The sequence below is a fragment of the Stenella coeruleoalba genome, assembly GCF_951394435.1.
Source record: "Stenella coeruleoalba genome assembly, chromosome: 2".
Taxonomy (NCBI): domain Eukaryota; kingdom Metazoa; phylum Chordata; class Mammalia; order Artiodactyla; family Delphinidae; genus Stenella; species Stenella coeruleoalba.
In genome coordinates this window covers 28,686,868-28,707,599 of record NC_137147.1, presented here as the reverse complement: position 1 = coordinate 28,707,599, position 20,732 = coordinate 28,686,868, and the positions used below count along the sequence as shown (strand labels likewise).

At 54.9% G+C, this 20,732-nt stretch overlaps 1 protein-coding gene across 1 annotated transcript in view; it reads left to right on the top strand.

The window, feature by feature from the left end:
* The first annotated feature begins 243 nt into the window (after positions 1-243).
* Positions 244-20,732, top strand: part of PAPLN (papilin, proteoglycan like sulfated glycoprotein) — a 33,739-nt gene continuing 13,250 nt past the window's right edge. Inside the window, exons 1-15 of the mRNA XM_079913562.1 lie at positions 244-302; positions 5,619-5,734; positions 6,613-6,673; positions 6,977-7,079; positions 8,560-8,690; positions 10,265-10,388; positions 10,876-10,956; positions 11,033-11,205; positions 11,309-11,432; positions 11,918-12,044; positions 13,019-13,226; positions 13,744-13,926; positions 14,147-14,288; positions 19,907-19,987; positions 20,155-20,410. Of these exons, the coding sequence (XP_079769688.1) occupies positions 249-302; positions 5,619-5,734; positions 6,613-6,673; positions 6,977-7,079; positions 8,560-8,690; positions 10,265-10,388; positions 10,876-10,956; positions 11,033-11,205; positions 11,309-11,432; positions 11,918-12,044; positions 13,019-13,226; positions 13,744-13,926; positions 14,147-14,288; positions 19,907-19,987; positions 20,155-20,410 (1,964 nt within the window). The 5' untranslated portion in view covers positions 244-248. The remainder of the gene's footprint in view (positions 303-5,618; positions 5,735-6,612; positions 6,674-6,976; positions 7,080-8,559; positions 8,691-10,264; positions 10,389-10,875; positions 10,957-11,032; positions 11,206-11,308; positions 11,433-11,917; positions 12,045-13,018; positions 13,227-13,743; positions 13,927-14,146; positions 14,289-19,906; positions 19,988-20,154; positions 20,411-20,732) is intronic.

The following is a 20,732-nucleotide window of genomic DNA, read 5'->3' as shown; positions in this document are numbered from 1 at the left end:
CAGTTATAGACGGGTCTTCCCTCCCTCACCGTGTGAGTGGCACGGCCGCTCCGCTGCGCCCCACGGCATCCCCACCAGTCCCTCTGCGGGTGTCCGGGTCACCTGTGGGCAGCCGGGAGGGAGGGACAAGCCACCCCCGCCGCGCCGGCCCAGGAGACCGCGGGGAGCGCGGGATTCGGGGTGGGTGGGGCGGCGCCTTGTCCCGCCCACGCGCTCCAACCCTGGCCTCTCCCGCAGGCCAGGCCGAGATGCAGCTGCTGCTGCTCGCGCTTCTGCTGCTGCCCCAGGCGCCCGGGTCCTCGGTGAGTTCGACCCTTCCCCTCCACCCTGCTCCGCCGCCCCGGGAGGACCCTGCTGGGGAGGCGGGGGCGAGGGCTTGGCCGCGGGCCGGAGCCCCCGACGGCTGGAGCACCCCCGGCAGTGGCGCCATCCCCAGAAGAGGGCCAATGTCGGCGACGGGACGGTGGTGTGGGAGGAGGGAACCGTCGGCCCCAGCTCCTTCAAAGAGGGGTGGGACCTTGAAACTTCCCTCCTGGCTTTGGGGCACAGTTTGCAGAAATGGCAACGTCCCAGCGCCCTCCCCCTTCAGAAGGTGCTGGGGGGCACTGCTAATGCTGGGAACGTCCTGGCCGGGTGGTATATCACGGTGGAAGGAAGAGGGGGTCAGTGCTGGCACCAGCCAAGATGCAGGGCTAGGTGGCCCATCCCACCAGATGTCTGCCACCTGCCTGGGACCAAACTCAGCTGCTCCTCAGTGGGGAGGTTTGGGGTGCCAGCCATTCCCCACTGCCTTTGGGGTTAGCATCTAGAGCAGGGCTGACCGATAGAACCTTCTGAGATGATGGAAATGTTCTGCATCAGTGCTGTCCAATAAGATAACCACTCAGTTCATGTGGTTACTGCGCACATGAAATGTGGCTAATGCAGCTGAGGAACTGACTCTTATTTGATCTTGATTAATGTGAATTTAAATAGACTCATGTGGTTAGTGGCTACCGCATTAGCGCAAATTTAGAAAGTGGACACAGGAAGTCAACTGGTGATCACAGTAGTGGTTTCATTAGCCCGAAGGACAGGGCTCCCTGGAGAACATACCTGGGTTCTATGGAGGTACAGAGAATCTTCTAGACCACAGGACCGATCTTTGGGGAAGGGACTGTCTGCAGAGCAGGGCTTGGTCCTGGAGGCTGCTCCTGCCAAGTTTCTCCTGCGTTGACAGGATGGAGGGCACAGATTCCGTCCTGTCCCTGGAGAGCGCTCCGCAGGGGGAGACCCACAGCCCTACCCAGCCCTCTGAGGCCAGCAGGAGGACCCCTGAGAAAGAACCCAAACTGTTTGCTGCCTTGAGGAGGGCAGGGGGAATGATGCCTCAGTGGAAATGTGAGTGGAGGATGAGAAGGACTCCTCTGACCAGGGCCGAGAGGGGCAGGCAGGGATGGACGTCAGCAGTGGGCACTGCTCCAGAGCCCCACGGATTTAGCATGGGCACAGTCAGAGCAGAGAGTGGGCTAAAGCCCCCTTGCTCATGTCCTCTCCACCACCTTCTGGCTTCCCCGGGTCATCTTTGCCTCCCCATGGTCCTTGTTCCCTAAGTGCCACACCCTGAGGTCCTCGGCACAGGCTTTATCCTGGTGCCTGGCTGAAGCTCAGAGCTCAGGGTGCGGGTGGGGCATGGTGACAGTGTCAGGACACCAGGATGAAACTCAGAGCCACCTCCTAACAGCTGTGACCCTAAGCAAATCACCAGGTCTTAGATTCCTTTAACGGGGGGGCGGGGGGATAATAACACCCACCCACAGGTTGCGTGCAGGTGAAGTGAGTCAAGGTATCCATAGCAACTTGGGTCCTCTTAGGCGCTCTCTCCCTTAGAGACACCTGGATAGCTGGGGCTGAAAACTGTCCACACCCCCTGCACTGTCTGCGGGAGGGTGTGGCTCAGGCTGGTTTTAGCTGGATGCAGCCCCCTGCCCCATGGCCCAGGCCGGTTCTAGCTGAGGCCAGGACTTCCTCACCGGACCCCCAGAACTTCATGGGATCATTCTCTGTGCTAACAGGGGTCAGCCTGAGCAGAGTGAGTAGCTGATTACGGAGGGATAAAGCACCACGCCCCTTGCCGCCCCCAACCCCAGGCTGGTCGGGAGGAGGCTTCATGAGGGGGACTTCCAATCTCCTCGCCTCTGCCTCTGTTCCCACTCCCACCCTCACCCATGCACGTAGGGCAGCTGATCCCCTGGGAACAGTGCAGCAGGAAAGGGGGCTCCTGAGTTGCCCAGGTGGGGTTGGAGGAGGAGCTGGTGGGGTGCTGAGAGCGTCAGGAGGCAGGTGAGGACAGGCCCAGGGTGAGGGTGGACTGGAGCAGCTCATTCTGGCTTCACACCATCATGCGGCTCATGGTTTGGGTAATTATAGAGAAACAAGATGTGCCTGTGATGCTGCTGGCTGACTGATTTCTTTTTGTCAGAGAAACTAAAGTACAGGACGGGGCCTGGCTCCAGGATGCCTGCTTCACGGGTGCTGGGCTCGGGGGCAAGGGGATGTTTGTAAGGCTTGGTACTTAAGGGGTCCTGTATTCAGGTGAGTCCTCCCCCACCCCATCCTGATGGCCCAAGGTGGCTGGGTGGCAGGGGTGCCCCTTGTTGCCTTGCCCACGCCGGTAAGCCCAGCCCAGGCGCAGGGAAGGGTAGACTGGGGAGGCTCAGTCTCGTGCTTCAGGAGTGAGACTGACACCCAAACAGGACTTGGTCAGAGGTAATTAGTAGCCAGGCGGAGGCGGCAGGATGAGAAAGCAGCAGTTCTTGTGGGCCGCTTCCAGAATTCTTATTTTGTAGTGATGAGTCTGGAGTGGAGGTGCTTGTGGTCCCTGGAAAGTCACCCTCCAACCCCGACACTCAACATCTTCCCCTTTAAAACGGGAACGGATCCAAGTAAATTTTAGTTTAAATTTCATAGAGAGAACACTTTTATATTCTGGTTCGCTGGTTTTTGGAGGCTTGGCGATTTTGGCCCAGTTAGAACTGAAGGGTAAATGATTTGAGGAGTGAAAGCTCAGACCTTTGGTCTGGCTGGCCCTTCCTTCTTGGTTTTGTACGTGGTTCATTGCATGTGTGAGTTGTTCTGATTCAGGGTTCTGGTTTTATTATAAAACAAGGAAAACCTGATGTTTGGCACCGAGGCGCTAGAACACTGTGAGTAATCTGCGCGTGCGCAAACCTCCATCCTCGCCCGGCGGGTGGCTCGCGACGGGAGGAAGAGTTTGCTTTTCCACGTTAGGACTTGAATTCTTCCTCTGGAAAATGGCAGGGATTTCTTTCCCCTAGAGATTCTTATGTCGTGATGCCCTAAAATAAAGTCCCCTTCCAGCAAACGGGACATATTTCCAGTCCACCTTTTGCCTCCTGCAAGAAATCATGTCCAACACTTCTCCAGCTCCTTAGGCCTCGGCTAGTGTCGGCGTTGGTTCTCCAGGTGAGGTCGGTGGGACCCTGGTGAAAGAGCAGAGGCCTTGGGTGAAGACAACCTGCTATTGTGTCCACCTGTTCCTACGTGGCTCCCTCTCTCTCTGCCTCTCTCTACTCCATGCACTGGGGTCCGTCAGGTTATTCTGAGGAGTGAATAAGAGAATATGTGTGTAGCATGTGGGCTTCTGATGCCAGCTGCAGGGTGTCACATTTTTCGGGTGGGAAACTGTATCTATTAGGATTATTTTTCTGTTACAGAGTCCCAAATAACAGTCCTTCCACAAGAAAGACTTGATCCCTCTTTCAAATAAACACCCGGAGGTCAGAAGTCTAGGGATGTTCTGTCTCACCACATCCTCCAGGCTCCAGATTCTATCTTTGCTTCACTATGTGAAGCCTCCATTCCCAAATTACCTTATAGTTTAGAAGGCTGCTCCAACTCCAGCCATCACATCTGATTTCCAAATAGCAGGAAGGAATACAGGAGGAAGAAGAAAAAGGACAAATGCACATGCAAGCTATCTCTTAGGGACGCCTTATTTTATTGCGTTTGCAGATACTGCATTTTTTACAGATTGAAGGTTTGTGGCAACTCTGTCGAGCAAGTCTGTCGGTGCCGTTTTTCCAACAGCATTTGCTCAGTTTGTGTCTCTGTGTCACATTTTAGTAATTCTCATAATATTTCAAATTTTTCATCATTATATTTTTCAGTAATCTATGATCAGTGATCTTTGTTACTATTGCAAAAAGATTACGACTTTCTGAAAGTTCAGATGATGGTTAGCATTTTTTAGCAATAAAGTACTTTTTAAAAATAAATGATTTTATTTTATTTTTTTGGCTGTGTTGGGTCTTTGTTGCTGCATGTGGGCTTTCTCTAGATGCGGCGAGCGGGGGCTACTCTTCATGGCGGTGCGCAGGCTTCTCATTGCGTTGGCTTCTCTTGTTGCGGATCATGGGCTCTAGGGGCACGGGCTTCATTTGTTGTGACACGGGCTCAGTAGTTGTGGCTCTCGGGCTCTAGAGCGCAGGCTCAGTAGTTGTGGTGCACGGGCTTAGTTGCTCCGCGGCATGTGGGATCTTCCTGGACCAGGAATCGAACCCGTGTCCCCTGCACTGGCAGGCAGATTCTTAACCACTGCGCCACCAGGGAAGCCCCAAGTACTTTAAATTGAGGTGCATACATTTGTTTCTGTTTTTTCTTAGACAGAATGCTTAATAGATTACAGTATAATGCAAACAGCTTTTATAGGTACTGGGAAATCCCCATATTTGTGTGATTTGCTTTTTCACCATATTTGTTCTATACCGGTGTTCTGGAACCAAACGTACAATATCTCTGAGGTATGCCTGTACTGGAGGCTGCTACCCAACACTTTTATGTACATCTCACTGACAAGAATTTAGTGATATAGCTGTGGTTAGCTGCAGGAAATCTGGGAAATGAATTTTGGGATGGAGGCAGCCAGGTATCCAGCTAAGAGTCAAGGGTCCTCTTAATAGGAGAAGGGGAGGATGGATATTGGGGAAGTCCTGGGAGTCCCTGCCACAGATCGGCAGGAAGAAACCACAGCCCCCACTCCAACCACGCACGCACGCACGCACGCACGGTTAGATTAAGTTCTTATTCTAATAGGCCAGAGCTACAAAAACATGGCGCTGCCCGTGGGCAACATTCCCCGCACAGGTGGAGTCCTGTCTGCCTGATGACACGCTGTTCTTCCTGCCCTTTTGTATCTCCCTCCTGGAAGGGCATGCTCTGCTGATCCGTGGGCTTCCATTCAAGGGAATGTTCGCAGACATCTTGATTCTCAAACCAGGCTCTTCCCAGCCAGGGGATATCACGGTCAGGGGAGAGATCTCTGCCCCCAGCTTGGCGGCTTGCCCGCTGTACTTGGCAAGTAGGGGCGGCTGGTGGAGGTGGCGTTGACGGATGAGAAGGCCGGCTCCCAGCTCCTTATGGTGACAGCTGGCCAGTTCCACAAATAAGTATGTCCGGGTGCCTGGCGGTGCTGCCGTCCTGAAGGCTTGGCTCTAGGAGACAAGATCTCAGGTTCTTTGCAGGGGAGGGGGTGTTTTGAGACAGGGGGCCCCGGGGGAGCCCTGAGCACCCTGTGGGGCTCCAAGTGCTGAGTCCCTCCTGAGTGTCTCCTCCCGCAGGCTCCCAGGGTGAGGCGGCAGAGTGACACCTGGAGCTCCTGGGGCAGCTGGAGCCCTTGCAGCCGGACCTGTGGAGGGGGCGTCAGCTTCCGGGAGCGCCCCTGCTACTCCCAGAGGTAGGAAGGTGGGAATGGGCCAGCTTGTAAAAAGAGGGCAGGCGTGAGGGAGCAGCTGGGTCTTGGGCTGGTGTCCCGGGCCAGTGCCAGGCCACAGGGGCAGCGTTAGTGGAGGATTTGAAATTGAGTCATTTCCACGGCCTTACACTCTGACTGCAACAACCACCTTATTTCAGGGGGCTGGAGCCATTCCTGCTTCATCCACCCCGAGTCTCTAGATCCTCATGCGGTACCTGGCAGGTGCAGTGAATTCTTGTTGAATTAATGAATAATCTTCAACAGTTTAACCTGTGTGGTTTCTCTACTGTCAGCTTCTTTGTCAAGTATAGATGTTTTTCACTCTAAGTGACTTAGTAAGCACCTGCTCTGTGCTCTGCACTCTGATAGGTACTATAGGGTGCAAAAGAAGGGGTGATGACACCCTGCCTGTCAGTGGGTTTACCTGTTCCTGAAAACTTTGGGTGAAGAGGGAGAGAGAGAAGACATTACTATAAGTGCCTTATCCTCATTTACTCCTTAAGTGGCAGAATAACCTTACCAGGTGGGTAGGTATTACATCTTATTGTGTCTCCAAGGGCAGAATTTGAGGCTTCTCTGGGAATTTGCTTTAAGAGGCAGAGTGGCCCCAAGTTAGACAAACTCCGGGGTAGTCAGACTTCTGGGTCTGGCTTCTCCCAGGTATAAACAGAGGGCTGATTAAACCTACCTAAAGGGATTTATGTGCGAGGCCGCACCCCTCCCCTCCTTGCCACCCCTCGGGCCCAGTGGTGCCCACCAGGTGGCGCCACCGAAGCTGGGGTCCTGGCGGGGGAGCCCCAGGACGGGGCGGGGTGTTGGGTCATGGGGGTTCGGGTCTTCCCAGCGCTCTCGCCCTGCAGGAGAGATGGGGGCTCCGGCTGCGTGGGCCCCTCCCGGAGCCACCGCTCTTGCCGCACCGAGGTAAGATAAAGCCCCCGGGGGTGGGGGACAGCTTCCCGGACGCCCTGCTCGGCTGACATCCTAGCCCTCGGGGGCCCTCCTGTCGGTGCACAGCAACCCCTTCCTCACCCACCCTGAAATGATAGCTTCGCCCAGGCAGCCCAAGGCCCCTAGAGCGGGCGCACGGGAGCCCTGGGACCCGACTCCACCTCCCCGAAGCTACAGCGGGGGTTGGGACAGGACCCCACCTCCCCGGGGCTAACCGGGCGGCAGACCCCAGTGGTGGACCCACGAGCCCCTTCCCTTGTCCCCTTCGCCCCGCAGAGCTGTCCCGACGGGGCCCGCGACTTCAGGGCGGAGCAGTGCGCCGAGTTCGACGGCCAGGAGTTCCAGGGGCGGCGGTACAAGTGGCTGCCGTACTACGGCGGTAAGTGCGCGAGTCCCTCCGACTGCTGCCCCCCACTGCGTTGCCCTATGCTGGGCCCCATCTTTGGGGATCTCTTTGCTACACTGACTGCATTTCGCAGTTCTCATTACCATATTATAGACACGTTGTCAAATACATTTAAAGGAAAACCTCCAGTACCCCCAGAAGGGCACAACAGTGGTGGTCGTTTTGAGGTTTTTCCATCCTTTTCCCCTCCATACATACGTTTTCAAACAAAGCCTTGGCCAAACCTCTGATGTTTTGAGACTTCTTTTGGTTGGCCTGCTCCGGAAGCATTCCTCACGTGGCAGGAGGCATGGTGGGGGGCCGGGCAGGGGGTGGGGTGCGAGGTGGCGAGTGGAGTCTGTGCCTGAGTTTGGGCAACCTGCAGGCTGGGCTGCAGGGGGCTTGATGTGGCAAGAACTCGTTTACTCAGAGTCTCTGGGGCCGGAACCTGGCTCTGGGTAAATTTGAGGAAGATGTAGGTGATTAATTTTTAGAGCAATACAGTTCAAGAAAACAAACAAACAAACAAAAAACACTAACATGTGTACTTAAAACATTTTAGATGAGTCAGAACATACCTGAGTAGTAGTTTTCACTGCTCACTGTGGATGACTCCCGGAAACTCTGTGGCACTCGGGATTCCAAATCAGTTAACAGAGCTGTGTGTGCTCTGGGGTGGGGAAGGGGTCTTGGCCAGAGGGGGGGCGGCCCCAGTGCGGTGGTTTGCATTCATTGCTCCTCCTGGATCCTAAGGTGAGGGTATGTTGAAAATAATTTAAATACCTGTTATAGAAAAATTAGAACACAGGGGAAAGTTTAAAAAGGGTTGTTGAGGGATGCCTTCTTTGGGTGGAGGTGATTACAATCCTTTTAGCACTTCTGGGCTGTTTAAACAATGTGTATATAATATTTAGATAAATATAAAAATTGAAACAAGAAAAAACCTTAACCCTATCTCTTTCATAGGATCCAGGCTAGCATTTCATGCGAGCCCTTTTCACATTATTCTCTCTCTGTTTACCTACTTGTAGTCATTACATAGTATCACTTTGCACTCTGTTATAAGCATCTTCCCACATTACTGTCTAGTCTTCATAACCATAGTTTTTAATAGCACAGTCAACACGCGTAATATTCTAGTGATAGATAATAGAGTAGCTGATTGTTAAAACTTGGACTATTATAAATAATAAGGGTGGGATAGACCTCTTCAAATGTCTAGCTTTTTCCTTATTCTGGGATTTTTCTTCGACTTGATTCCCAGGGATTCCCAGAGATGCAGCAGTTTCCGGGAGAGCATCCCTTCTCCCTGGCTTGGGGGTGGGATTCTGAGCCACTGGTAGTATGTATGGCGCTGTGGGCCCCTCCCAGTCATGGGCGCGCGTGCTTCTGGCTCCTGCCCACACTTCGCTGTTGCTAGGACAGGCCTTGAACCTCGCTCAGCCTCTCAGCTTTCTCCTCTTGCTCGCCGCAGCCCCAAACAAATGTGAACTGAACTGCATTCCCAAGGGGGAGAGCTTCTACTACAAGCACAGGGAGGCCGTCATAGACGGGACACCCTGCGAGCCTGGCAAACGGGACATCTGCGTGGATGGCAGCTGCCGGGTGAGTTATGCCCCCACCAGATGGCTCGGGGCCTGTTGCAGACGTCGCCCAGCCCCGCACCAGCAGGCCAGGGGCTCTCATGACTTTGACGTCTTCTCAAGACTAGCTTCTAAGGTGCCTTGCATCGCAGATGCCCTGTGACCCTCTTACCTTTGCCCTTTGAAAACTCTAGCCCCACAGTAATAGGAACCCTCTGGGTGGCACTGTGAACACTGAGGCTACCACTTCTTCCCGGTAATTTTGTTTCCACGCTGCTCTTCACAGCTGCTCACAATTATACTAAATGAACCTCTCTTCCATTATTTTTTTTTAATTAATTAATTAATTTATTTATGGCAGTGTTGGGTCTTCATTTCTGTGCGAGGGCTTTCTCTAGTTGTGGCAGGCGGGGGCCACTCTTCATCGTGGTGCGCGGGCCTCTCACTATCGTGGCCTCTCTTGTTGAGGAGCACAGGCTCCAGACGCGCAGGCTCAGCAGTTGTGGCTCATGGGCCTAGTTGCTCCGCGGCATGTGGGATCTTCCCAGACCAGGGCTCGAACCCGTGTCCCCTGCATTAGCAGGCATTTTCTCAACCACTGCGCCACTAGGGAAGCCCCATTATTCTTAATTCTTTCCATTCCCCTCTCCCACCCCTGGATTTCCTCCTATTTTCAGATACTTGAAGATAATGTCCCTATAGCCTTCTCTCCTGTATCCTCAAATTTTCCAGGCATAAATATTCTAATACATTCGCCAGTGTATTTCTTCTTTTTTTTAAATTTATTTATTTTATTTATTTGTTTTTGGCCATGTTGGGTCTTTGTTGCTGGGCGTGAGCTTTCTCTAGTTGTGGCGAGCGGCGGCTACTCTTCGTTGAGGTGCACAGGCTTCTGATTGCGGTGGCTTCCCTTGTTGTGGAGCATGGGATCTAGGCGCACGGGCTTCAGTAGTTGTGGCACGTGGCCTCAGTAGTTGTAGCTCATGGGCAAGTAACAGAAACCCAACTAAAACTGACTTAAGAAAAAAAAATGCCATTGGGGGAGGGAGTGGCTGGCTGGCTGCAGGTGCTTGAATGATGATGCTGGAAACATCTCTCTCCTTGTCTCTTTGGTCAGCTTAGGGGCAGACAGGTTCTTCTGATGAGGTGTGAAGATGGCCCAGCAGCTCAGGCTTCAGTTGTCCCGGCCTGGCAACTCCCGGGGACAGGGCGCCCTATTCCCAGGAGTTCCAGCAACCTGGGGTTGCCTTTGGCTTGTCCTGGCCTGGGGCTCCCCCTGTGAGCTTTGAGCAAGGCATACAACCCGCTGATTGGCCCGAAGCCCCTGTTGGGGAACTGTATGCAAACTCTGTGGGAGAGAGGTGCTCCCACAGAGGAAGGAAAGTGAGGTGCTGTTGCCAGAGAAGGGGACACGGTGCCGAGTAGGCAGAAGAGGCGGACTGTCAGCCACAGGCCAGATTCAAGGTTTACGCGGCCCCCGTGGCTAGTGACTGGTTACTGCACCTCCCGGACCTGGCTACGCAGCCAGGGTTCAAGTCCTGGTGTGACCGTGACTCACGCTGGTCTCTCCCATCTCCCCTCATCTCTGCCTGGCAGGTTGTCGGCTGTGACTACAACCTGGACTCGTCGAAGCAGGAGGACAAGTGTCTGCAGTGTGGTGGTGATGGCACCACCTGCTACCCCGTCACAGGCGTCTTTGATGCCAATGACCTCAGCAGAGGTGGGGCTCCTCCCAGGGTCCACAGACAGTTGAGACAAGGGTCTGTTACCTGCTCCTTCCTGGCCTGTCTCCCTCACTGGCTGAGTTGCTCTCATGGCACTCAGAGGGTCTGATGTGGCACTCAGGTCATGAAAGCCCTGAGGTCCCGCCTCAGGGCGGCGGCCAAACCCTTGTCCAGGAGCCTGTGGGCTCACACTAGGATCTCTGCCCCCTTATCCAGTGGCCACCTGGATGCCTCCTCATCCCTTCCCCCACTGTCCCCATCTGCCCCCTCCCCTCCCGGTCAGTATGGGTGCTGGAGCCTGCCCGCCCCTCTGGGCTTTGTAAGGCTGTCTGCTCCTCAGGAACACTCTTTCCCAAGCACCCTGCCCTGCCTGTGTCCTCCTTGCCCTTCCCTGACCCCACCTGTGCTGCCGGGCACGTAGCATCCTCAGGGCCAACTCCTCCCTGTGGCCAGAGTGGTCCCGGAGCATCTCTGTCCCCTCAGGCTACAACCAGATCCTCATAGTTCCCGTGGGGGCCACCAGCATCCGCATTGAGGAGGCGGCCGCCAGCAGGAATTTCCTGGGTGAGGAAAGTTTTGGGTCTGGGGCAGGGGGGTGGGTCCTGCCAGGGCAGCTGACCTGGGTGCTCGCCCCGCACAGCGGTGAAGAGCGTCCGTGGTGAATACTACCTCAACGGGCACTGGACCATCGAGGGCGCCCGGGCCCTACCTGTGGCCAGCACCGTCCTGCACTATGAGCGGGGAGCTGAGGGGGACCTGGCGCCCGAGCAGCTCCACGCCCGCGGCCCCACCTCAGAGCCCCTGATCATCGAGGTGAGCGGGGCTGGCGGGAGAGGGGGGCGGCCAGTAGGAGGGCTGTGGGCTGGGCGGGCACGGCCCCCTGGCATCAGGCCTCAGTGGGGACCCTCCTGCACAGCTCATCAGCCAGGAGCCCAACCCTGGCGTGCGCTTCGAGTACCACCTGCCCCTGAGCTCCCCCCGGCCCGGCTTCAGCTGGAGCCACGGCTCGTGGGGCGACTGCAGCGCCATGTGTGGTGGAGGTGAGGGCAGGGCCCCGGTCAGGGGGCGCGGCTGCACGCGGGGCTTGGCTCTGTCTTCCAGGCGCTCCAGCTGTGGGTGCGAGGTGGACAAGTAGAGGAGACAGCTTCACGTCATGGGGGGTCACCTGGGGGAAACCCAGAGATCAGGAGACTCAAGGAAGGGCCCCCGCCCAACCTAAGAGAACCAGAGGGCTTCCCCGAGGCAGTGGCATCTCACAGGAGACAGTATTCCATTGTCAGTGGAGCCTGGGCCTGGAGCTAGTGGTCAGGTGTCAGAGCGGGGCTCCATCGCCCACAGATACAAGTCTCTGAACCTCAGGTTCCTCATCCGTAAATTGAGGATGGTGATGGCAGCCTACCCCAGGGGGTCACGTGAGGCTTAATCAGGGTGACGCTTGGGATGTGTCCGGAAGGGTGCCTGGCCCAGAGAATGCATTTGGCGAGTCTGGACTGACTGGTTGCCTGCTACGGCCGGGCCTCTGCAGGTCAGCAGACCCGCCCAGTGTTCTGCATCATCGACAATGAGGTCTACCCCGAACACCTGTGCCGGCACCAGCCGCGGCCAGCTGACCGCCGCCCCTGCAGCCCTCAGCCCTGCCCACACACCAAGCGGTGAGGCCCTGCTGGCCCCCTCGGCCCCTGCGGGATCCAAGCTCTTAGGTGGGAAGGGAGTGGGGTCCCTCAGCCGCTTTAGGCGTTGAGCAAAGAAGGAGGTTGAGGGGCTCCTCAGAGCTGTGGCCAGAGGGGGAGGAGCCAGCCATCAGCCGGGCAGGGGCAGTGGGGGGTCCTGAGCATGAGACCCCAGGCTATTCCGTCCGCCATCCTGAGCCCACACAGTGCCCAGAATGTCCAGGCTGGCGGCGGGAGGGTTGGGGGGGTATCGGAGGCCCCGTTTGTCTGAGTTGGCAGGGGACTTGGCAGGTGCCAAGGAATGGGCCACGGCTTGGGCCAAGGGGCCTGAGGGCATCGGCAGTGCCTGTGTTTGTGCACAAGGGACCTCTTACCTGCACCAGCCCAGAGCGTGGCGCCTCGCTGGGGCCCAGCGTGTGTGCAGGAACAGGTGCTCCTGGGCCACAGGCTCCCCGCAGGGCTGTGCAGTCCTTCCTCCCTGTGGCCTTGGTGGCAGCTGGTCTCTTGGGATGGTGGTGGGTGTGGCTTTGCATGTGGGCTGGCCCTTTCTTCTAGGTCCTTGGGCCCCACAGCCAGGAAGCGCCTCTCCCCACTTGGGTGAGCACAGCCCCTCCGGGAGATGCTCCCCACTAAGTTCAGCCCCAAAGGGGATGGAGTCTGGCTGGGGGTGATGGCTGACCTGGTGAGGAGGAGGAAGGGGGACTCAGGTGAGGACAGGAACGCTGAGAGGGAGGCGGCCAGGCTCCGTGTTTTTAGGGACCAGTGCACAGTGGTGGGAATGGGTGAGCAGGCCCGGACCTTGGCCTTTGCGCAGGGCTCCTTGCCCCTCACATGCACTGCCTGATGCTCAGAGAATGGGCCGGGTGGGGGTCCCCCCTCCGCTCCTGTGCCCCCTTGGGCCTGGACCTTGGCGCCTGCTGCAGGGCCAGCCTCACCGCCTTCCTGCTCCCTGCCAGCTGGAAGACGGGGCCCTGGACTCCCTGCTCGGCCTCCTGTGAGGGCGGCTCCCAGTCCCGCACCGTCTACTGTGTCTCATCTGATGGCGCCGGCGTCCAGGAGGCTGCTGAGGACACCGAGTGTGCGGCCCTGCCTGAGAAGCCCCCTACCACGCAGGCCTGCAACCTGCAGCGCTGCACAGCCTGGAGCGCGGAGCCCTGGGGCGAGGTGAGGCCCGGGCCTTGCTAGGAGGGGCGGAAGTCAGGAGCTGGGTCTTGGACCTGGGCAGCAGCAGGGCTGGGAGGCTTGTCCTCCGCCTCGGGCAGACAGATCCTGGGAGTAAAGTGACCTGCCACGTGGTCTTGGAAGCAGTGGCCAAGGCTGGGACTAGAGCGAGGGCCTGGATTCCTGCTCCCGTGTTCTTCCTCCTTCTCTAGGGTCCCAGGCCGGGTGGGAAAGAAGAAGCCGGGCACATTGTTTGGGGGCCAGGGAGAAACTGGGGCTGCTGGTCACTGCTTCTGGCACCTACCTATGTTGCAGTTGCAAATGAAGGAATGTGGAAAACGCACCTCAGCTTGGTATCTGCAGCCATGGTTCAGGCTGTGTAACCGCAGGAGGATGACTCGGCCTCTCTGGGCCTGGGAACTGGGCATGGGGCAGCAGGGTGCTGTCTGCCCTCTGGGCCAGGCTGGTGGGACTCCAGCTGGACGAGGACCAGCTCGTGCTGACAGCCCGGTCCTTACAGTGCTCTGTCAGCTGTGGCGCCGGGGTCCGGAGGCGGACTGTCACCTGCCGGGGTGGCGAGGGATCTCTGCTCCACGCCACAGCATGCTCCTTGGAGGACCGTCCCCCCCTCACTGAGCCCTGTGTGCATGACAGCTGTCCCCCCCTCAGTGACCAGGCCTGGCACGTAGGCGCCTGGGGTCTAGTGAGTACTTCCCCCCACCCATACCTGCTGCCCAGTCCCGGGCCCTTGGGTCTCTGACCGGAGGCTGCACATGTGCCTGTCCTTGGGTCTGACACACAGTACCAGGCAGTTCCCCCTTCCCCCTTCCCCCTGCCTTATGGGTACCCCCCACCCAGTCTCAGGGTCTCTCTCCCTTTGCGGGCTTGTTCTCTCTCCCCACTCCCACCCCGGGGGGCCCCAGTGCTCCATGAGCTGCAGCTCGGGCACTCGGAGGCGCCAGGTGGGCTGCGCCATTGGCCCGCCCGGCCTCTGTGGGAGCCTGCAGCCCTCCAGGCCTGCGGATGTGGAGCCCTGTAACACGCAGCCCTGCCATCTTCCTCCAGGTAAGGACAGGAGGGGCAGCTGGTACCTGGCCCCACCTCTTTCCCTGCTATCAACCTGGCCAGCCCTTCCTGCCGCTGGGCCTTTGCCTGTGCTGTCAGCCCCCTGGGACGCTCTCACACATCACCGTGCGTGAAGCCTTTGCCACCCACAAAGTCTGGCTCTGGACAGCCTCACCAGGCAGCCCTGTTTCCCCCCTCGGAGGTAGCATCCCTTACCCCACCCCCATAGCTCACTGTAACTGCTGTCACTCTTAGGTTGGTTTCCGGGTGCTGCAGTGGTTGTACATGGCTTGTAGGCCTACTAGCTGTAAGCTTCTTGAGGGCCAGGTCCCCTTCCTTCTTTCTGTTTATACCCCTGCAGAACTTAGCTAGCGCGTGCTAGGTACTCAGTAATTGTTGAGTGACTGGGTGACTGAGTGCAGAGAGGGAGGCCGTCCAGGAAGGATTGTCCTCGCGTATTGCCTCTGCCTTCCCGCCTCCCCTCACCCCCATCCCCACTGGGAAGGAAGGTGTCCCAGTCGTGAGGAGCTGCAGGACAAAGGGCACAGAGGCAGCAACTTACTTGGTGTGAGGAAGTGTTACTGAGGGAAGGTGTGGGTTGGGGCTGAGCCGGGGGGTGGGGGGGTGGTCGGCTTTGAGATACTGCAGAGAGGCGTGTGGCCCTGATGTGCTAATGATGGGGGAATGGTTGGGTTCCAGTGGAGGCACGTGGCAAGGTGGCTAAGAGCCAGTGGCCTGGAGTCAACAGCTAACCTGGATTCAAATCTCCACTCCACTGCTGACCAGCCATGTGGCCGTGGGCAACTGCCCCTCCTCTCTGATCCTCGGTTTGCCCATCCGTACAGTGGGGTTAATAAGACTGACTTTCCAGGCTCGTGACGATCGCTTGGCACAGTGCCTGAATACACAGTACTCCATCAGCAAAGCGTGGGTGGCAGTGGCGGTGAGGCTCTGGGGGACCCTGGGCCGGGCTCCTGGGGCTCCTTCGCCTGGGCCTGGCCCTTGGGATGCGCGAGCAGATGGATCCTCGGGCTCTTACAAGTCCAGCTCCCTGGAGCCACTCGGTGTCCCGGGACCCTGGATGCCTTCCTGGAAGAGGCTGCCCTGAACTTACCCCAGAGAGGCATTCACATAGGTCGAAAGGAGGGAAACAGAAAGAGACCTTCAGGCCAGGCTGAGTTGTAAAAGAAATAACCTTCATTGCTCTTTTCATAATTATAAAAATAATTATGTTCATTGTGGAAAATTTGGAGAATTTAGAAAATTAGTATATAGCGAGAAACTTAAATTACCCTTGACTCCATCCATTGTTGGGATAAATATTTAGTGAACTTCCTTGTAACGTATGGGTGATTTTTGTGTCTCCTTTTTGCCCCTAATGACATTTGGTCTGTGAACATTTTCGTCTTGTGATTTCTAGGGGCTCCACAGAAGTCCATGGTGGGTATGAATTTAGAATTTAGGTGGTTCCTGCTGTTTTGGGTACTGTAACTAGTGCTGTAGTGCTTACTGGCAAGTGCCCGGGAGGAGGGGCCGAGGGTGCAAAGAGGCGGCCCCCTGAGGGGTAGGCTTCTGAGCGGACACACCAGACAGCTCTGCTTCCCCGTCTTTTCTAGACTCTTGAGCAGTGCTCGCCAATAGAAATAGAAGGCAAGCCCCACATGTCATTTAAAATTTTCTAAGAACCACATTTTACTTATTATTTTTAAGAGTTATTTATTTTATATATATATATATTTATTTATTTATTTTTGGCTGCATCAGGTCTTAGTTGTGGCATGCGGGATCTTCATTGAGGCACGTGGGATCTTGCGGCGCGCAGGCTTCTCTCTAGTTGTGGCGCGCAGGTTTTCTCTTCTCTAGTTGTGGCGCATGGGCTCCAGGGCGTGTGGGCTCTGTAGTTTGCAGCACGCAGGCTCTCTAGTTGAGGCACACAAGCTCAGTGGTTGTGGCGCGCAGGCCCAGTTGCCCTGCGGCATGTGGGATCCTGGTTCCCCGGCCAGGGATTGAACCCACAGTGCTAAAATTTCACTGGTGTAGTCGATCTCGATTTAGATGTCATGAAACGTACAGTTGAAAAAGCAGATTCACATCCCCAAGTTGTTCCAGACATACTGAAGGTTTTTCAATAAATGAATCAAGTGTCAGTGTTTAAATTTAAAAATAATTCTAGTTCGGTAAAATTTAAAACTCAGTTTCTCAGTCCCTCAAACCACATTTCAAGTGCTCAGTAACTGCGAGACCAGTAGGGGCCCAGGACCGGCCCTCGGCACAGGGTATGGGGGTGATGACAGGTCTGTCCAGGGCGGGTGCTCTTCGGGCTGGGGTAATGCTGAGGGCCTCAGGCCTCTGGCTACTGATTAAATTTGTCTAATAGGCCCAGGGGAGCCACTGAAAGTTTTGGAGCTAGAGTGACGCCATGAAAGATGTTTAGGACAGATTTGGCACCTGCCTGTCAGGCCAAAGTGGAGAGAGTTGAGAAGTAGGAGCCAGGTGGGGAGCAGGTGCAGAAATCCAGGCTCTTAGAGAGAATGATGGGAGTGGAGGGGCCGGCGCTGGCCCAGCAGAGCCTCATCCCCTGCGGGTGTGGGTGTGGGGAGGGGCCCCGGACTCCAAGTTAAGCCTGAAAAGGTGGCAGAGAAGAGTCACAGGAGGGGAAGCCAGAGGCAGGGTGGGCTTGGCAGAAAGGTGCCTTTCAGGCAACGGAGAGATAACAGGAATTCCAAGGCTGGCTGGGGGCTGTGAACGCAGGGCCGAATGTGCGTAGGAGACCAGAACAGGGGAGAGAACTGGAATCAGCCTTGTCCGAGGTTTTGGCCCAGGTTGGGTAGGTAATAAAATGAAAACAAAGATTTTACCTCTTCTCTACTGGAATCTTCCAACCCTAAATCATTATTTTTTAAATATTCCCTGGAGACTGGCAAGATGTCCATGCGAGAATGGGATTTTCACTTATTTTATTTTTTATAACTTTGTTCCACTAGGTAGTAATATGTTTATTGTGGAAAATTTGAAAAACTAACAAATAGAAGGAGGGGACCCCCCGCACCTCTGCCTCACAAAACACACACACACACACACACACACAAAGCACTCAGAAACTTTCACTGTGAGCATTTTGGTGGTTTTGTTTTTTTAATTTATTTTATTCAAGTATAGTTGATTTACGATGTTGTGTTAGTTTCTGCTGTACAGCAAAGTGATTCAGTTTTATTTTTTGAAAGATTTATTTATCATTATTTTTTGTTTTATTTATTTTTGGCTGCATTGGTTCTTAGTTGCGGCATGCGGGATCTTCGTTGAGTCATGCGGGATCTTTCGTTGTGGCGCCTGGGCTTCTCTAGTTGTGGCGTGGGTTCCAGAGTGCGTGGGCTCTGTGGCTTGTGGCACGCAGGCTCTAGTTGAGGCGCGCGAGCTCAGTAGTTGTGGCACGCAGGCTTAGTTGCCCCGTGGCATGTGGGATCCCAGTTCCCTGACCAGGAATCAAAACCGCATCCCCTGCATTGTAAGGCGGGTTCTTTACCACTAGACCAGCAGGGAAGTCCCCAGTTTTTTATATATATGTATGTGTATAAGTATATATGTTGTTTTCCATTATGGTTTATCTCAGGATATTGTATATAGTTCCCTGTGCTATACAGTAGGACCTTGTCGTTTATCCATCCTCTATGAAATAGTTTGCACCTGCTAATCCCAAACTCCCCATCTACCCCTCCCCCACCCCCCTCCCCCTTGGCAGCCACAAATCTGTTCTCTGTGAGTCTGTTTCACAGTCACTGTGAGCATTTGGGGGGTGTCCTGCTAGTATTCTTTTGGGTATCATTTTTAAAATTTCCTATTATCCTAATCTTATCTACTCAGCCTTTTGCATTTTTTCTCTAATATTTTGTGATGAAAATCTTTTTAAGAACTTAATATTGAGGTGGTTAAACATCATACAGCGTAAAATTCACCCATGCTAATGGTACAGTTTGTGGTTTTTAGTAAGTTCACTAAGCTGGACAAGAGACGATGAGGAATTTGGATCACACAGGAAAGTTGAAGAGCTGTGTGGTGAGCAGCCACGTGCCCACCATCAAGTTCACAATTAATATTTGTTGTAATTACTTTTTCATCATCTACTCTCTATCCCTTCATCTATTAATCCAATTGTTTTTAATATGGATTTTTAAAAATTGACGTGAAAATCAACACAGTTAACCACTTTAAAGTATACAGTGTGCTGTTTTTATTTATTTATTTATTTATGGCTGCGCTAGGTCTTCGTTGCTGCACGCGGGCTTTCTCTAGTCGCGGCGAGCGGGGGCTACTCTTCGTTGCGGTGCGTGGGCTTCTCACCGCGGTGGCTTCTCTTGTTGCGGAGCACGGGCTCTAGGCGCACAGGCTCAGTAGTTGTGGTGCACGGGCTTAGTTGCTCCGCGGCATGTGGGATCTTCCTGGACCAGAGCTCGAACCCGTGTCCCCTGCATTGGCAGGCGGATTCTTAACCACTGTGCCACCAGGGAAGTCCAAGTAGACAGTGTGCTCTTATTTGTTGTGTTCACAATGTTGTACAACGACCAACTCTCTAGGTTCAAAAATTTTCATCACCCCATATAAACACCCTGTACCCATCAAGCAATCACTCCCCATTAACCCTAGTCCCCTTCCCTGGTCACTTGACCTGCTCTCTGTCTCTATGGATTTGCCAATTCTAGATAATATCAGATAAAAGGAAGAGCAGATCTTTTGCATCTGGCTTCTTTCACTTAGCGGAATGTTTTTGAGGTTCATCCAAGCTGTGGCATACATCAGCACTTCATTCCTTGTTACGGCTAAATCGCATTCAGTTACATGGATGTGCCCGATTTGTTTATCCATGTGTCTGTTGATGGATATTTGGGTTGTTTTTACCCTTTGGCCATAATGAATAATGCTGCTATGAACATATTCATGTAGGAGTTTCTGTGTGGGTGTGTATATTCAGTTCCCTTGGGTATATATTTAGAAGTGGAATTGCTGGGCTCTATGGTAACTCCGTTTAACTTTTTGAGGAACTGCCGGGCTGTTTCCACAGTGTTGCACCATTTTACATTCCCACCAACAGTGCATGGGTTTCCAGTTTGTCCGCATCCTCGCCGACACTTGTTATTTCAGTCTTTTCTGATTAGAGTCATCCTAGTGCATATGAAGTGGTGTCTCCTTATGGCTCTGATTTGCGTTTCCTTAATGACTGATGATGTAGAGCATCTTTTCATGTGCTTGTTGGCCATCTGTGTGTCTTCTTTGGAGGAGCATATGTTCAAGTTCCTTGCCCATTTTAAAACTGGATTGTTTATCTTTTCATTAGTCCAATTAAAAATGTTTGTGTATCATTTTTTGCTTTATGTCATTGGGATCAAACATAAACGCTAATTTTACATGTGGCTTTTCCTTTTGCTGAACACGTAACATGAGCATTTTCTATGCAATCAAAGACTCTCTTGAAACCTGGGAAGGGTGTTTATAAAAACACAAGTCTGCTCCTTTTTCCTTCTACTGTCCTGGGTTCCCCAGGTCCTGCCTGAGTAGTGGGGTGGGAGCAGATGTTGGTGGGGGTGGCCTTCCCTCTGCACCCTGACTGCCCCGGCTCCCTGCAGAAGTCCCCAGCATGCAGGACATGCACACCAGCCCCAGGGACCCGTGGATGTCTCTGGGCCCACAGGAGGCCCCCACCTCAGGTGAGAAGCTCAGTGGAAGCCCCCAGCCCCGGGCCCTTGAGATGGAGGTTGAGGGTGGCGGCAGGTGGTTTGGGGGGATGGGGAGAGGTGGGTCTGATGCGGACACAGATGGAGGGTGAGGAGCCAGGTGGAGACATCACATGACCTCTGCTTCCTCTTCTCTCTAGATTTCAGAGACCAGTGGTGGGCACCCCAGGAGCAACCCTCAGCTCGGGGTAACCCCAGAGGCGACCAGAGCCCACACCTGCCAGCCCCGGGCCCAGCCCCATCTCTGCGGCATTCCTCACACCGGCAGCCCCTGCGGTCTGGCTTGGGGCCCCGTGACTGCAGACACAGCCCCCATGGGTGCTGCCCCGATGGCCACACTGCGTCTCTTGGGCCGCAGTGGCAAGGCTGCCCGGGGGCCTCATGTCAGCAGAGCAGGTGGGTGCCTCTTCCTTCTCCCCAGGTCGAAGAGGGAAGGTGTGTGTTCAGGGGGTGTGTCTGATGCACGGGCAGTGTCTCTGCTCGGAGAGGGCGTGGGGTGGCTTAGCAGAGCTCCAGGCTGAGCTGCCCTGGTAGCGCAAAACCGAGGGCTTGGGTTCCTCTCGCTGAGCTCCTTAACGTGCTGGCTGTGGGCAAAACCCCCTGCTTTCTCTGCAGAAGTCAGCCTGTTGAGATGTAGCCTGAGGCTCTGGGAAGGCAAGTGGGCTATGATTCTAGCTCTCCGATCCAAACCAGGCCCCCAGTCCCTCAGAGGCTGTGG